Source organism: Salminus brasiliensis, chromosome 1, assembly GCF_030463535.1.
Source record: "Salminus brasiliensis chromosome 1, fSalBra1.hap2, whole genome shotgun sequence".
Lineage (NCBI taxonomy): Eukaryota > Metazoa > Chordata > Actinopteri > Characiformes > Bryconidae > Salminus > Salminus brasiliensis.
The window spans coordinates 8,398,140-8,416,981 of NC_132878.1; the positions used below are offsets into that span (position 1 = coordinate 8,398,140).

At 41.9% G+C, this 18,842-nt stretch overlaps 1 protein-coding gene across 3 annotated transcripts in view; it reads left to right on the top strand.

Moving 5' to 3' along the window:
• Positions 1-18,842, top strand: part of fsd1l (fibronectin type III and SPRY domain containing 1-like) — a 69,433-nt gene that overhangs the window by 14,691 nt on the left and 35,900 nt on the right. For all 3 annotated transcript variants that reach the window (XM_072656304.1, XM_072656396.1, XM_072656482.1), the window contains exons 2-3: positions 14,814-14,909; positions 15,603-15,734. In XM_072656304.1, coding sequence (XP_072512405.1) covers positions 14,814-14,909; positions 15,603-15,734 — 228 coding nt within the window. The remainder of the gene's footprint in view (positions 1-14,813; positions 14,910-15,602; positions 15,735-18,842) is intronic.

Here is an 18,842-nt window from a genome sequence, read left to right on the forward strand (position 1 = left end):
GCTGCTTAGCAGGGCAGGGTCACAGAATGGCGGCAGGGAGAGTCGAGTTCAAGCTCCTTATTACTTTCTACTCCAATAAACTGAAGTAAATAAAGATTTTAACAACACCTGGTGTCAGTTTACTACATTTTCACCGACCGACCGTTTACCAGCTGGAGGATACAAGCTGGAAAAGGCTAAGCTAGTAATGTTAGCAAGCTGAGGTATCAGACCGCTAGCATGCGTCTGTTTATCTATCTCTGTGTCCATTTCAGACACATATCAGCTAAATTACTGTTTATATACTGTTTATAAACCAGTATATCGACCAGAGGAGGATGCGTTCCCCTTTTGAGTCTTTCTTCCTCTCGATCTGAGGAAGTTTTTCCATGGGGGAGTTTTGCCGTTGTCTCGGCTTGTCTTGGCTCGGACCCTTCGGATCTTTGTAAAGCTTCTTCGTGACAACAGTAGTTGTGAAAAGCCTGTATAGATACATTAGAACTGGATTGAATTGAATTATGGAGGATATAATATACACACACACTTAACTACACACACATGTTCATGTTCAGGGAATACTATGTGCAATATCCCACCCCCCCCATGTGCAATTAAGAGTCTTTTGCTGTAAATAATATTGTTTATTGCTTTTTTAATTCTTATTTACATTGTGTATATAGTGTAAATTATTTATCTAAATTTTTATAACTGAGTGTCTTGCTATCCCTTTCTGCTGTCACACTGTGAATTTCCCCACTGCGGGACTAATAAAGGACTATCTTATCTTATCTTATCTTATAAAGATGTCCTGCTGTCTCTGTAATGATGATAACTAGTATCGAAGTTGGAAATGTTCACCATGATGCTTTGCAGATCTGCAGTAAAATGCTGTATTCAGGTTCTACAGTACGGATTTGGTCTTCAAACAGTAGAACTGCTGTGAGAACTACAGAAATGTGTACTGTCAAAAACACAAATCACACTACCCCCTCTTGGATAGCTGTACACATGCCTTTCTGGACAAGCTGAGAGATGCCGAAGTGCTATCTGGAGGAAACGAAGCATGTGGTCTGAAGCGGTAGAGTAATACTACAGGACTTTACGCAGCGTTATGCAGTGCTGGAGAGAGAACCCGTGCAGCTCCACCAAACTTCCATAGTGCATTAACAGCGTTCTGGCCCGGAGTGGAGATGACCGGGCACCATTCTCCCTATTTCAGGCAGTGGAGCACCACCATCATTTCAAAGAAGCTCAATGCTGGGGGGCTTTATACTCCTCTAGCCCACACCTGACATTAGGCAGCATGGTGCCAATAGGTTCATATACATCTTCAGGGCGTCCTATTCTGTTCATTTGTCGTTTGGGACAGTGGCTCACTCAGTGACACAAGCTAATATGACATTTCCCCATTGAGCCCGCTACAGCCTCGGCCCCACTAGCAGAGCAGCGGTTATGTCCCGCTGGTGTCACGATTCTTGTTAATAGCTACAGACTAGTAGAACAACGGCTGAAGCTCTCCAGCTGCAGGGCTTAATGAGGTTCTTGGTACGGCTGCCGTTGATTAGGGATAACGCTTGAATTGCAGATTAAGGTACAGAAAGTGCTGAGGTTGAGGATTACAGAGTGCAGCGGGTAGATTGTGGAACTAAAAGGCTGTGATTATGACTGGCATTACATCATGAAGGCAAAGGGGGCTGCACTTCCCCAAAGCTGCCAATCCTCTCAATGTACATGTTGTCCAAGCTGATGAGTCTAGGTCTGATCTCTTCCTCTGAAGCTCACGTTCAGATGGCTCTCAGGGCGTTTTCACACCTGAAAGTCCAAACCCAGGTCTGAACCTGGGTTCAGGTTTTTGTTACATTGTAAACATCTTATCTGGTTAGCTCTGGTTTCACTCTGCATGGTATATCTACGTCCCATTAGCATCACCTACGTGGGCTGCGTCTTCCTATACTTGGCATTAATTGGTTTGTAGGAGGACGTGTGTTTGACGTTGCCGTGTTGTCAGTTTGGCAGGTCGTCTTTCCTGTAAAAAAGATGATGAAGCGGGTCATTAAGTTTCCACTACGACACTAATGTTACGGATCAGTCAGTTCTTGAAAGCTGGGAAATTGGGCTAGCATAAGAATCTGAACCACTCGAATAATGTTCAGATTCTGATGGCTAGACGACCAGATCGGAACCTTCTGGCTATGCAGTGGCTATCAGTACCTATCGAAGGTGCTCCAAGAAAGGAACCACCTTTGCTATGAACCAGAAGTTTATGGGCACCTAAGGCTCATTGATGCTATCCATGGAGGCCTTACAGGTCTCCTTACAGGGTGCCTTTATAGGTGGAGTCGAAGTCTTAAACAATCAGGACCTACATAATATTAGGTAGGTGGTATTAATGTTATGGCTGATTGGTGAATATTAATGTAATTGAGGATAATTTTCCAAACTCAATTAACCAACCTCTGATGGATTTTACACCCCTAATGTAATGAAAGTGAGGACTTGTGTAGTCCAGCATGGTCCTTGGAGTTTTAGAGGTTGAGTGGCAGCCCTGGCAACCCATTACAGCAAAATCTGAGGAGCTCCCTAATCACTGATCTGAGATCTGTGATGATAGGGTTGTACAACTGGGGGTTAGTACTTAACTTATCTATGAGAAGCATTAGAATAGATTCTCATAATTCACTCAGATTGCCACCCGTTTTACAGCTTCACTTCCTGCAGTGTGTTTATGTAACACCGTTTTCTCTGGAGCTCAGTGGAGGTAGTGGCTAATTAACATATGGGAAGGTTTGGCTCCGGGGCAGTGACGTCTAATAATATTGCAGTACTTTTAGGAGAAACTGGACTACACAGTTGTCCTTTCCTCATACATTCCTCATGTTAGCAGGATTTTGGAGAACCTGCCAGAACATTGGAGTAGAATGCAAATGGTGAAATTAAGAATGGTCTAATTATTAGGAGGATGCATGCCGAGGTCAGTCCGTGGCTTTACATTTACATTTAAGGCATTTAGCAGATGCTCTTATCCAGCAACTTACAAAAGTGCTTCACTATTTACTTAAGAAAAACCTCAGCTAGTTTAAATAGACTAATAATTCAAAGATCCTCCAAGTTTAGACTCCTAAACACAAGTCAATATAGAGACCCAAGTTCTCTCAGAAGAGGAGGGTCTTCAGTCTGGGTTTGAAGACAGCGAGCGACTCGGCCGTTCAGACACCCAGGGGAAGCTCGTTCCACCACTTTGGTGCAGGACAGAAAAAAGCCTGGACGCTCATCTTCCGTGAATTTTGAGGGATGGCGGGTCGAGCCGAGCTGAGCCGTACTTGAAGCTGGAAGGACTCTTGGTGCAGATCGGCTTTTGACCATTGCCATCAAGTATGGAGGGGCTGGCTGGTCCAGTCTTGGCTTTGTAGACCAGAGTCAGGGTTTTGAATCTGATGGGAGCAGCAGCTACAGGAAGCCAGTAACACTTGTGCTGCACTCCATTTGAACCGGAATGTCGGATTTTCAGAGTTTTGAGTAGGACATTTCTCCTACGATGTCTCCACGAGTCGAATTTCCTCACCAGGTGGCCTTAACAACCCTGTATTCAAAATCCTAAATGACCACAGTAGTAACAGTACTGTAGTCAAATCAGTAGTCTTATAGAGTTAATTAGCACTTCTATCTATTTGTGTCTCATTAAATCAGCCATACAGTCCAGCTTTTATCTGTGGCTAATTTCCTCATGGAAATGTTTGGCTGGGCAAAATACTTGTATAATTGCATTGTTTTCAACCAGGTTGACAATTCTAACCTGGGACATAAAAAGTGAGACATATTTTGATTAGATTCTTCTAGATTGAGCTCTGGCGCAGCATTACTCACCGTCAACCTGCAGTACCGTACATACAAAGTCAAGGTCTGGACTCTAGGGTGGTCAGTGTCACTGCTAGGTTAAGAGTAGTGAGGCACCGATTTGACTTGTTCTGTTCTGATAGCAATATCGATATTGATAGAACCTTTTCCTTTCTTATATGGAAGACCACTTGTGGCAGTGATGTCATTGCCCCCCCCCCTCGCTCTGGGCAGTTCTCCATTACAGGCACAGCGCAAGTCTCACACGGTTAAGCTCTTGTCTCTCTTTATCTGGAATGTACTGATATTTAGTGATTTTGGACACTTCTGGGACTCGAAACAGTGTTCGGCCTGTGTGTCAGAGATCTCCCCCTCGCGCCTCCTCCCTGCGCTGCTCTAGATTATTCACTGATAGTTGATAGTTGACAGGTTGCGGGCACCGTGCTGATTAGATAGGGTAGGACTTGCTGTTTGCTATGATCTGTGTATCTTGTCTGATCCTTAGTTATGAAGCCTAGAACACCGGCGGTCTGCGAATGGATCGGTCCTGTGAAACGGCTTAATTATCCCGCTACCCGATCCAGCTAACTATGTTAGTACTGGGACTAAAGCTGGGCGATATGGAAAAAAATTGATATCACGATATTTAAAGACTTTTCTTTACGATATATGATATTTATGGCAATATTTTGTCATGTAGACAAAATGCACCAACAGCATGTTTAAAATCTGCTATCCAAATACTCTCCCATGCTGAGTACTGTGATTTTTACTCAAAATATGCTGCACTCTGTTCAATTAAATGAGACTGATTACACTCTTTGTAATGAAGTGTGCAGATAATCAGTGCTCTTTAAGCACTACTTATATCCACAATATAGCTATAACAGCATAATGTGTATCACGATAACAAAATTGATCACAATATGATAAAATATTGTCATATTGCCCAGCTCTAATCGGGACCAATATCCGATCCTAATATCAGATCTGTGCGTCCCTAGTTGGGAGGGGTCCACCGCCCACAAATATCCATCCAAGAGTGTCTGTGTGATCAGAACTGACCACTGACGAAAGACTAGGAGATTGTTGACACAAATGATCCATCCAGGGATGGGCTACAGTCTCCAGCAAGGTGGAGCTGGACATCACTGGACATTTCTGCCACATCTGTACCATCTTCAGATTCAATCTGAGTGTCTCACCTCCGTAGATTTCCTGCTGCAGCGTCCTGGGACGTGAGACTGCTTTCCTGCAGTGTGGCTGGTGGTGTCTCCTTGCATCTAAAGATAGCTGAGTGGACTAATCCCTAAATCTGCCTGATCATGGAATCTCCCCGTCTCTTTCTTTCTCTCTTTGGCACATAAAGAAAGCTATTTCCCTGCTCTTACTCATAATCAGAACACATGTATTAGGTGTCTTGCTGGTGTGGGGGGTGTGAACCCTTTGGGCCTAATGTAAATAATGCAGTAACTCTACCAGACCAGTAGGCCGTTGAGAAGGAAAGCTTTGTGAAACATTATGAAACATTATCACATATCGTTTTCACAGAAGAACTATGAAAAGCTTTAAGAATGATGATGTAATTGGTTTAATCTAATACAGCTTTTGCATTAAACAGACTAATTAAGAAGAAACAGCTGGGGCTTTGAGTGGCTCCATGGACTAATGTGCTACCACTATGGCCTGGGGGTCGTGAACCCATGCTGCTTTGCCATCAGCTGCTGGAGTATGAGGGAGCACAATTGGCTGTACTCTCTTCTCATCACTCATAAGCAGCTTTGGACGGCACAGGCGTCTTAGCAGAACAGGTGCATTAATTAGCGAAAATGAAGGGAAAATGAAGAATTTCCTTCCTGAAAAATGTTTGGACTAAAGTATTGGGACAGCTGTTTTTTTTTTCTGAAATTTCTGAAACAAGGGAATTAAAAAAATACATTTAGTTTATCTGTCTTTGTTGTAGTTGTTAGTTGTTAGTAGTAAGTATCCGTACTGTCCTAGGAAAACCTTCTACTTGATTTTGGAGGAATATTGCTGTGAAGATTTAATTGAAGAGCATTAGTGAGGTCAGGATGTTGGACGATCACCACCCCACCTCATCCCCAACTCCCTAACTCATCCCAAAAGTATGATTCATTCAGTGAAGCTTCAACCATCATTCCGGAGAAGACAGTTCCACTGCTCCACAGCTCACTGCTAGAGGGCTTTATACGCCTGGGGTTACTGTAAAAATATATTTTTGTGATATCTGATCCAAACAACATGCTACAAAGCTGTGCTGATTACAGTTAGTAACTAAGTTAGCATTTCTGCTGCGTTAGCATAGGGTTACAGCAGTGCAGCACTTTCAGAGACCTTTAAAAGACCTTGTGTAAAAGACAAGTCCTCCTCAGCACCTCCTCAGATGCTCTGACTTTTAGCAAAATTCATTAGTGTTAGTAGCTGTGAGGGGGAAGCTTTCTAAGCTCAAACCTCCCCTATGTTAAAAAAAAAAAAAAACAGAGGTACTCATCTGGTGCTACTGAGCTTAAGTGATATGAACAATGCCAGGTATCTGAATGTTTGGAATATTAACAGTTATTTTTTTTATTGGGTTGTCAAAATGGGTTGACTTTCAGCCACTTGTTGAATTTCCTACATTTCCATATTGTCCACCTCTAGTTGAAATGGGTGCAGCCATTCTGCTCTGACCCCAGGAGTCTTAAGCTAACCTGCAATACATATCCTAGTTATGCAAAAGTCATGGCATGGTGTTTACTTTTTTCTGGCTCACCAAGAGATTGTCAGTGATGCAGGTGAATATTTGCACTTAGCAAATAGAAGTGTTTCTATGTCTCAGGGTACTTTACACACCTACCTTCTTTGGTCCGGACCAAATTAGTAGGTGTGAACGGTGCCACAAACCACAGTCCGAACCAAACAACCAAAATTAGTTTGGACCAGAAGAGGGGGTCTCGGTCTGAATCAACTGAACTATGTTTTATTGGATGGTTTTGGATGGTTCAGACTTTCGGACCAAGTACAGGAAGTTGAGGCACGCTATCGTCACCCATCAGTCAACAGAGGAAGAAGAGATCTGGAAAAGCATCAAAAATCAAAGGCGTTGTCAAGACTCACAGGACTGAGTGCTGTCCTTTCCTCCTTATCTGTCGGCTACGATATAATCGCTGCAGGGCGAGCTTGTTCAAATGTGGGGAATTTGAACTAGTTTCGAGTACTGTGCTTGAGGTTGGTGCTGCTGGTATACATACCATAATATTAGCATTAGGGTGATACGAAAATAATCTGTTTATTCATGTTATCTGGGAAAGGCTAACTGCCGAACTGACAACACCCTGACGTCATACGCACTTCCTTCTACAAATCAGTCCGTGTCAAGTATAGGAAGATTCAGCATAAGGCTGGGCAATATGACGATATTCGATCATATTGTGATGAATTGCGTTATCGTGGTGCACAATCTGCCTTTCTAAGCATGTTAGGAATATCGTCTTGTCTGCTTAAAGAGCGCTGATGAACTGCATATTTCATTACAAACAGTGCAGTTAGTCTGGTTTGATTGGATGAAGTGCATGAAATTTCGGATAGAATCACTGTACTTAGGAGAGGACAGTTTTTGAATACTAGTTTTTTAAAGAATCTGTTGCTACCAATGCATTCTGTCTGCGATCATGTGTATCACAGTAAATATTGTGTATGGTGAATGTAAAAAAAGGTCTTTATATATCATGATATAATAATATTTTTACCATTTTGCCCCCCCCCCCCCCCCCCCCCCCCCCCTTCTCCTTTTTACCAATTCAGCTCACATAGGTGATGGTGCCGGGTCGTAGGCGTATCTACAAAGTTCTTTAGTGAAGTAGAGTGTGAACCCAAACCTATCCTACTGAATGTATAGTGTGTAACAGACAGACGGACCTTGGTTCAGACCTTGGTCTAGATTTCAAGGTGTGAAAACTGCCTCAGTCTTCTGGAAGTTATCCTTTTTACCTCATATGACTTAATTTAAAGCACAGTCATAATCATCATCATACAGTATCATTAAATGAAGTAACTAACTGATATTGACAGTAGACACTAGACACAACATTTAAATAAGTGTTAAATATAATTTACTAGGATCCAGCATGATAATAGTTTGGATATTGAGCTGTGAGTGTCACCATCACCCTCCTGATTATCAGGCAAGCGTTTCCATTCATACTGACTTTAATGGGATCATTAGAACTTCGTTTAACACCCTAAACTCTAAGCTTATTACTGAGCTATTCTATTACTATTACTATACTTCTTTATACGTTATACTTCAGCTTTATTCTTCTGTTGCACTAATGAATGATGAGCTATTGCTAATTAGAAGGTGTATAAACCTGACCTCACATCAGTCCGATTCAATTATGATTCTTTATGAAGTGATTCTGTGAATCATTTAAGTCCTGTAAGTTGGGAGGTAGGGCCACCTTCCATCAGTGAGCCTTTGGCACTCATGACCCTTTCTCTGAAGGGTGGGATCTTAATATTAGGCAGCGACTGAACAAGTGAGTCAGCAAGTGAACAGTCTGAAATGATTCTGTGAATCATTTAAGTCCTGTAAGTTGGAAGTTCGGGCCACCATGTTTGGCCACCTTTGGCATTTAGAGTCCCGTCTCTGAAGGGTGGGCTCTACATATTAGGCAGCGAGTGAACAGTCAGTTAAAGTGGTGATGTGGAAAAATGGGCAGGTGTAAGAATCTGATCTCCAAAACATCAGGTAGGTCCTGGGTGGGGAGGGTGGGATATGCAGTGGTGGGCAACTGGTGAACTAGTGACAGCTTCATGGTTGCCCAAGGCTCATTATTCTTCTGTTATCTCCATGAATGATATGCTAATTACTAATTAGAAGGTGTATAAACCTGACCTTGCATAAGTTCAGCTCAATTATGATTCTTCTTAAAATGATTCAGTGAATCAATCATTTCAGTTCAGTTGACCTGGCTTCAAACTGAGTCTACAGCTGACCCAGCAGTGCAGTTTATGAAGTGCGCTGTATTTTCCATAACCTCAGGCTCTTTAACATGAGGACTTTCATTATGCTGATGTTCAAACATGGAATCAAGGCCTTACAAGGTGTTTGGTGTTCTGCCAGGTCTAATAACTACAGCCCTTTTCATTCTCTTCAGGTTCTGCTGCAGCATCTAGATTCAGTTTCACTTTGCTCAGTCAAATGTGGTGGAAATGTATTGGTCTGTTTGAATTGATTTGAATGGACTTGGCATGGGAGTATGAGATATGTGCAGCTGACTGGGTTGGAAATCTGATCAGTTAGTGTAAAGGTGTGCAAACCCAGACCTTTTCTATCTTTCAATCTACTATAGTTCTTAAAATGTCATTTTTAATATCTATATTTAGCAATAATAATAATTATTATTATTACTAACTCAAATCAAAATCAAAATCAAATTTTATTTGTCACATACATAGTCATACACAGTATAACTTGCAGTGAAATGCTTTTTTGACAGTCTGCTCACATCAAGCTATACAATAAAAATCTACATTTAAACTTAACTAAACCTTAACTTAATGAAGTAAAGTGCAAAAGTGCAAAAGAAAAATAAAATAAAAATGAAGAAAATAAAAATAGAATAAGTTACATTTAAGTTAAAGAATAGAATATAAAAATATGAAAATATAGAAATATAAGCAAAAAAAAAATACAGAATACAAATATATATACAGAGATGAAATAGTGCGTGTCTGTGTGTGTGTGTGTATATATATATACATACATATACATATGTACATATTTATCTGTATGTGAGTGTATGTGTGAGTTAAAAAGAAATATTTTCATTATTGTCCGTAGTGTGTTTTCCGTGAGCCATGGTTGTGTATTGTAGTGAGTGAGGGTCCAGTTTGTGTATGTAGATACCAACTGTCTAATATTAAGTAGGTTCCCTTTGTACCACCAAAACAGCCCTGACCCATTGAGGCATGGACTCCACAAGACCTCTGAAAGCGCCCTGTGGCTCCAAGACGTTAGCAGCAGATCCTTTTTTTCCTGCAAGTTGGGAAGTGGGGTCTCCATGTATCACATCAGTGAGCCTTTGGCACTCATGACCCTGTCTCTGAAGGGTGGCATCTACATATTAGCAGTGAGTGAACAGTCAGTTCTTGAAGGTGATAAAGGTGTTAAAAGCAGGAAAAATGGGCAGGCATAAGGATCATTATCCAAACTGGGTCAGAACATCTCCAAAACATCAGGCAGTCTTCGGTGGGGGGTTTCTGGTGTGCTGTGATCAGCACCTACCAAAAGTGCTCCAAGGAAGGACAGCTGGGGAACCTGTGATAGGGTCGTAGCTGCCCAAGGCCCATTGATCCAATCCATTGGAGCTCCCCCCTTGAAACTTGCTGCACCTTCAGAGGTCTTGTGGAGTCCAGAGCTATTGCAGAGTCCAGAGCTATTGTTTTGTGCAGTCTACACAATATTGGGCAGGTAGTTTTAATGTTATGGCTGATGGCTGGTGTGGATATCAGAACATTGAGTTTTCCTTCCAGTCAATTTAAAGGAAATGTAGTTTAGGCACAGTGCAGCCCTGTATATCACCATTTATACTGAAGTAAAGCTGCAGAATATGATGATGTTAGTCACTTGAAATTGCTGTTTTCTGTGTCTCCCATTGAACCCGAATGGACATTGCTCTCCGGATGGAGCGTCTGTGGGACTTCCGCATGAGTTAGTATGTAGGGCAGGCTGAACCAGCCTTGGAGGATGAATTCACTACAGCATTCTTAAAATGGAAATGAGCCATCGTAATGAATTGGGTCAGAATGGTTGTGGTGGTGTTTTGTCTGATATAGAGAATGTAGTAGTTCTACTGTGTCTGTTCGTTCACATGGCCAACGACTCCATGGTGTACTCCTCACTCCCTCAGCGATGAAACCTTGTGGACAAGAGGAGCTGTCCTTGTACTGGACACCCAGCACAGAACTCCAGCACTCTTAACTCTAAAGGTTGTTCTGGACCCAGGTCCACTTGTTTCGGGGGTTCGGGACGTTTGGTCAAGTGTGAAGGCTGTTTTGGAGAGCACCAATCTCTAGTTCCTTCTGGGAATTCATTGTTGTCAAGCTCTGGTGTGGTCATGTGACTACTTTGACTTCGTAACCTTCTCTTATGAGGATGGCTCCTTGTCTGCAGACGTTCCAGTGTGGAAAAATGCCATGACTCCAAAAAAGTGCTGCTCTTCGCTGTATTCAAGGAAAATAAGGAAAAGCAGTAAACTGATGAACCTGGGCCCAAACAAAGTGACGAAACTCGATATTTCACAATCAGTCCAGGGTCCTATGGAATTTTTTCTATGTAAAGCAAACCAGCAAAAATGAGCCCCTTGCCGAAAACTTAGTGTGTATGTATGTAACACATAGAGGTAGTGTCCTGGAGAACGTCCACAATGTTCACTATTTATGTCCATTTCATTTTTTTTTATAGAATATGAGAGGAAATGTGAATTTATTCAAGTTAAACATGACTTTAATACCACTAGGCAGTATGACCAGAAATGTGTATCGCAGTATTTATGGAGATTTTGGCGGTTCCATGGTATTTTAATATATGTTCATATATTATTTATTATTTTTTTGGAAAAATGGACAGCGCATTGACTAATCAAAATGCCTCCTTATTGGAAACAATAGGCCTGTCTTTATAGGTTAACTGTGGCTTACGTTTCTACTCCGCTGGTTGACGACCTCTCCCAAAAATCTTATAGGACTTATAACGTCTGTCTCTCCTCCGTAAGCGTTAGTTTGCAGGCAGAAGCGAGCGGGTTTACTTTAAACCAGTTGGATGATCCGGTAAAACAGCCTCAGGGTCCTTCAGGAGTGTTTGTGTTCTAGCCTGCCGCCGCAAGCAGCACAGTGTTAAGCGTTTGAGCTGTTTGTGATGTTTCGTTCTTCACTTATTATTACTTCTCTATTCACTTATAATTACTATTACTTAATATTGATGCTCCATTTCAGGTACAGGTTTTCTATTGCACGAAACAGAGGTTACCTTTATCAGAGGTTACTGAGGTATTTGTGTATTTAGAATAATGCCCTTTTAAAAGATGAGGATTAAAGAAAAAGAAAAAAAAAAAAAAAAAAAAAAAATATATATATATATATATATTATATATAGGGATGCACCAATACCGCTTTTTCCTTTACGATACTTCAAGTATCTGCTGATACTCCGTACCAATACCGATATCAACTTAAATACAAATGTAACAATTTTTATTTATTTATTTATTTTTATATTTAAAAATATTTTAAAACTAGTTTAATCAAGCACACACAAAAAATCAATAAATTAGTGGTTAGTTTTACCGACTCATCAATAATAACAGTAATGAGGTACAGCCCTATTTATCTGAACGCTCATATAACTTGGGGTGCCCAAACTTTTGCTGCTTATTTGTACAAAACGACAACAATATGCCCCTCTGAAGATCAGTTCATCTTCTACTCACTGAACTGTTCACAGTAAGAGAGATGTTGCCCAGCCGTTTGCATGTCGCTGTAGAGGAAGGCAGAGCAGGTAAGGAAGAGTACGGGTGGGTGGGTAGGAGTGACTGCATTTGCTTTAAAGGTGACCGTGGTAGACCCCTATACTGCGCAGTGTGATGTCTGTGTGTTTGGGAAACAGGTCTCTGTCACTTTGTGGTGTTCAGTTTCTGTCTTTCAGCAGTTAGCTCACCCCCTGCGTGTTGGCTGCTGTTGCTATCAGTTGTAGTTCAGGTCATGGTGACTGCAGAGGTTCAGCTGGGGTTCTGTACACTGCGTATTATTGGTGTTAGCAGAAATAGTAGCTGGCTCCCGGATTAACTCCTCACTCTCTAAAACACAGAGGTGAACCTGCTGTACTCGCTCTCCACACTAACTAACTAACTAACTAAATGGAGCAGTGTTGTAAACAGCAGTTTACTGTGAACCACAGATACTGGAGAACCGTTGTGGCCCTGTTAGTTCCTGCCTCTGCTCCTGTTAAATAGTTTATATAGTGGGAAACAAAACTTTCCTCGGATTTATGAAATATTGAACTTTGATGTTGCCATATCGGTATCCACGCTGATACTGGCACTGACACACTGTATTGGTATCAGCAGATGGAGACATTTTTGACATTATGAAACCAAACATTATAACCAACCAGTAAAAGCCAGTTATAAATAGTTATCACCATTAAAAAGACGTTTAATGAACTTTTCCATTTACAGCACTTTCTGTTTCCCTGTGCTGAGATTTTCTGGTTGAGTTCAGCAGCTTGATTAAAGTGCAGACACTGAAGGTCAGTAGACGTGAATTTACTGAATGTGAAATTACTGCAGAAGCTCTGTCTGTTTCTAACCTGGTGTTTTATCACGGCTCTGAAATGTGAATTTAAACTCCAGTTAAAAGCTGTTTGCTGAAGCTTAGCCAGTTTATGCTTCTCTACCTGCTCCTGTTTCTGCATTGTGGCCATTTTTATTTTTTCAGAGCTCTGAAACTTTTCAAATATGCAGTTCCTCAACCAGTAAAGCTGTTCTTTAATATCTGATCCCAAATAAGCTTATTCGATCTTAATTGGGATCAGATATGAAAAAGTACAGCCTGTAAAAAGTGGAAGACTATTAATATCAGGATTTACAGCCGTCTATTCAGTATTTAAGTCAGAGTTTTGGTTGGTATTGGTATTAGCAAATATCAGATATTTAAAAATCTGGTATCGTTATCGGAAAGGAAAAAGTGGTATCGGTACATCTCTAGGCTGCACCTAATGATTTCTTTTGATCAATTAATCAAATTGATAATTTTAAAGGGGTTTGTGTGTGCTTGATTAAAATAATTGAAGCATAATTATTTAGTGTAATCATCGTCTTTTAAAAACACACAGGTTGCTCTTCAGGGTTTTATTGTACCGTAAAAATGCCCTAGGCTTAACCGGTAACCTCTGTTTTGTCATAGCAACCTTTTACCTGTAACAGTATCAATATTTTACCCAAGTATGAAACCCAAATCACACACAGCACATTCACCCACTATAAACCAGTTATTACACACCAGAGGACCAACAACACCAGATATCGGTCCAGAGTGTGTAACATTACACACAGAGGAAGTGATTAGACTGCAGTGTTGTAAAGGAGCTGGGAGCTGATTGGTCAGGGAGGAGAGTCAGGCTGGATTATAAGATATTAAACACTATTAAACAGTGATTTTAAGAAAAGTCTAGATTAAACTAAATCAGTCAGTCCAGAATGTCTGATTATAGAAACTAATACTAAAATAAAGAGGTTAATTAATCAGCAGCTCATCTGATCTAAACTGTGGGGCTGGATAATTTATACAAACCCAGAGATCAGCTCGGTATTGTCTGATACTCAGATTGAAACGAGCAAAATAACCTAATCGGGACAACCCTAATTATTTAATCACTGGGGTAATATGCAGTTAAGGTCACTGGCAAATGTTTTTTTTATTTTTTGCACCAGTATAGTGCAAGGCCTTGAAGGTAAAGTGGTCCAATGTGTTACCGCTATGGCCCAGGGGTTGTGAGTTTGAATCCCAAACCATGCTGCTTTGCCATCAGCAGCCGGAGTCTGAGAGAGCACAAATGGCCACAATTGGGCATGCTCTATCTGGGAGGGTGGACGGAGCTCTCCGCCCTCATCACTCTTAAGTGATGTTAGTCAACACAGGCGTCTGTTAGCCGGTGCGGTGGAACTGGGACCCCTGTGCTTTTCTCTGAGCGTGTCGACTGTTTTGCAATGCTGCACCGGAGGGTGGCTGGCTTCGCTTGTATCAGAGGAGGTGCGTGTAGAAGTAAAAGTCTTTACCATCCTAGTGTTGGCAGCTATTGCTAGTGCTAGGGCGCGCTATGAATGGGCGGGTTAATTGGCAGTATCAAAAATGGGAGAAAAAGGGTAATTTTCAGCAAAACGATGAATAAATAAATTGCAACATCTTTTAAATATAAAAACATTTTTTTCTTCTTTCAGGAGGCCCTACAAAGGATAATCACCACGCTAGCCAACAAGAATGAGGAGCTCCACAATTTTATCGAAACGCTGAGTCACTTGCTGGCTGGAGTTCAGGTGAGACAAGTGAAGGAGTTGGGAATCTTCACCTTTCCTTCAAAATAGATACATCAACTAAAATTATCATAGGCTGTGGATGTTACTGTGTGGTTGGTGTGACGCAACAGAAATCACCACTACCTGCCAGTGAGCTACCACATCATGTGGGAGACTGGGGTTCGATTCCCGGTCTGGGTGGCTGTGCTGTGCTACACCAATAAGAGTCCTTGGGCAAGACTCCAAACACTGCATTGGCCCGCCTCTGTAATACCAGTAACCTTGTAAGTCGGTCTGGATAAGAGCGTCAGCTAAATGCCGTAAATGTAAATGTTACTGTTGGGATTGGAGGAATACTCCAGCATTTCTCAGCCTAATCTAGTTTAGTTTAGTGTGTTTCTCTGTGCGTAGATCTGAAAACCAGCTGACCTGTAACTCACTTATAATTATAGACGTATATAATAATGTGGGTAGGTGCTGAGCTGAGCTGAGCTGAGCTCCGTTGGAAAACTACATTGTAAATCTGTATAGTGTGTTCTGTTGGAGTGGGGTCTAGTTTTTCAGGAATAAAAATGCTATGTGTTATCACAGGCTCTGCCTGATCACCCTGAATACCAGGAGACCTTAGGGACCACAAAAGTAACTGGAACTGTTGTTTGCTGTGTTGCTCCAGTGATGGAAAGTTTGATGACTAGTTTTGTGTTGTTGCATCAGGGTAACTCCAGCCAGGTCGTGTCTGACTTGGAAGAGGAGTTCGACACATTGTTCGCCATCCTGGAGGAGGCCAAGGAGAGTATGACCAACACCATCAAACAAGAACAGGCCAGGAAGTCCCATGAACTGCAGGTAATGTCAGTCTGTCCTGAACATTGATGTGGCTCGTATAGCTCCTTAACATCCAAGATTATGAGACAATAGGAGTACTGCACTGTGTGTGTGTGTGTGTGTGTGTGTGTGTGTGTGTGTGTCTCTGTGTGTGTGTTTACTTGGAGTTTGTACCCTTTGGGCCAGTCAGGCATGATGTCATCATGCTGCCATGGCAGTTCTGTGGCTGCTTTCTGAGTCCACTGAGCAGGGACAATACCAAAGAGTGAAATTAGCCCAGATAAGAGATTACCCATCAGAACCCGGCCCATTCAGCCCCTCATTACATCAAGTTCAGCACACACACACACACACACACACACACAGATAGTGTCCATCTGCTACCACTCTGCAGAACTCCACAGTGCCAGTCACTTCCTCCAGATGTATTACTTCATGGTCTCTTTGTCAGCTTCACACTCGAACAACTCGCACAAAAAAAATTGTACATTACAGGTCAAAAGTTTTAGAACACTCCTAATGTTTTTTTAATAGTCCATTGGTAGTTCTGCATGGCCCAGACAAGCCTGGCTGTCTTATTTTGCATTGCGCCGTTCTGGCAGGAGGTCTCATATAACTCCACCAAAGTTCCACAGTGCAACAGCAGCCTTCTGACTATTACAGAGATGATATTCTCCCCAGTTACATTCAGTGAAGCATCAACGTGACTCTGAAGCTGCTATTTTAAGGTAAAATCGCGTCATAGTGTTGGTTTAACACATTAAAACCTGCCCCCAGGGAAGTTTGTGACCATGTTGATCCATCATGCTCATAGTAACATGCACTATACATATGTCCAATGTTTGTGGACACCCCTTCTAATGAATACATTCAGCTACTTTAATGTCAGCTACTTTAATTGCACCCATTGTTGACACAGATGCACAAACACGGCTTGTCTAGTCCCTGTAGAGAAGTACTGCCAGTAGAATAGGACTCTCTGGAGCAGATTATGAACATGAGCCTACTGGCACCATGCTGCCTAATGCCAGGTGAGGGCTAGAGGGGTATAAAGCCCCCCAGCATTGAGCTGTATTCTCTGGAATGATAGATGGTGCTTCATCCAATACATTACATCCAATACTGAGGTGGAGAGGGTGAAAACCTTCAAATTCCTTGGCATCCACATCAGTGAGGATCTCAGCTGGTCCCACAACACTCAGATCATCATCAGGAAGTCCCAGCAGAGGCTGTACTTTCTGAGAAGGCTGAGAAAATTTGGCATGCCAGCCAAAATTCTCAGCACCTTCTACAGGAGTATGATTGAGAGTGTTCTTACCAGCTCCATCATCGTCTGGTATGGAAACTCTACTGCCCAGGACAGAAAGGCTCTCCAGCGTGTGATCAAAACCGCACAGTCCATCTCAGGAGCAGCCTTCCCCTCACTGCAGAACATCTACCATAACAGAGTCACCAGGAGAGCCCACAACATAATCAGGGACAGTACACACCCCCAGCACACACTCTTCACACTTTTACCTTCAGGCAGACGCTACAGGAGTGTGAAGTCCAGGACCACAAGACTCACAAACAGTTTCTACTCACAGGCCATCAGGCTTGTGAGCACCTCACGCACTACCTCTCCAACCCTTCCTATCTGAACTGGTTTTAAACTCTAATCTGATTTTAACTGCACCTTACACTCACTGTACTGCTGCTGTCAGAACACTGTTTACATTCGCTACTTGCACACTATTGTTTACATTTCTTACTTGCAACCTGCACTTTATAGCTGCTGCTCTTCATACTTGCTCATACTTGCACATAAAAGCACATGTAACTTTTATTTTAATTTTTTTGCTGCTCTTCATACTTGCTCATACTTGCACATAAAAGCACATGTAACTTTTATTTTAATTTTTTTTAATTGTAAAAAAGGAAAAAGTTTACTTTAATTTTTTTACTTCAACTTATATTATTATACTTTATTTATTTTGTATATTTTTTTATTTTTATAATTAATTTCTTTTTTGTTATCTTTATCTGTTGGTGAATGGAGGGACAGCAAAGTAAGAATTTCATTGTACAGCGTAACTGTCTGTTTCGGCTGTGCATATGACAATAAAACTCTTGAATTTGGGATGAGTTGGGGAGTTGGAGATGATGTGGGGTGCTGATCTCTAAAATAGCAACTTTACAGGAGGAAAAACCTTAACTTTTAATTGATGTCAGTGTGAGAAGAAGAAACAAGATTCCAAGTCATTTTGGAGCATTTCTATTGGTCCGTTCATCATGAACTCTTGACACAGTGTGACTCGCAGTAATAATGAGTCACTCTGTCAGTCCACTGTGTAAGTACGTTGGGAAGAGTCATACCCAGACACTCAACTGCAAACCCCTGTTTCAGGCCGCCAGGGAGAACCTGAGAAGGGTGAGATGAGGAGAAACAAAAGCTGAAAGAAAGAGGGTGTGTGTGTGTGTGTGTGTGTGTGTGTGTGTGTGTGTGTGTGTGTGTGTGTGTGTGTGACGAGAAACTGATGTGTGTTCTTATAGGAATTACAATGACTCAGCAGAAGCTAACTGGAACATCAGCATCAGGACCGACTCTAGCCATGAAAATGCAAACTTTCATTATGGCCTTGATCTAGTACAGTCAGCGCTATATGGACAAAAGTATTGGGACACCTACGGGTGCATTTATGACATCCTATTCTAAACCCATAGGCATTATTAAGAAGCTGGTCCCCCTTTGCAGCTCTAACTGCAGCAGGTCTGGAACTCTGCAGTTATTGAGTCAGCAGCAGAGCGTTGGAGACTTTTCTGCACTCTGCTCTGAGCTCCGCACTCGGCCCTGACCCCGCTCTGTAACTTTACGTGGTCTTGCTGAGCTGCTGTGGTTCCTAAACGCCTCCACTGTTCAATAATAACACCACTCACAGCTGATGTACAGAGGAAGATCTAGGAAGGAGGAAATTTCACCAGCTGACTTGTTGTTGTTGCAGAGGTGTCTCCTATTACATACAGAACCACGCTGGAGTTCAGTGAGCTCTTCAGAACCTCCCAGTCTTTCACTAATGTGTGGAAGAAAGGCAGACTGCATGACTAGAGGCTTGATTTTTTTTTCTTTTTACACCTGTGGTAATGGGACTG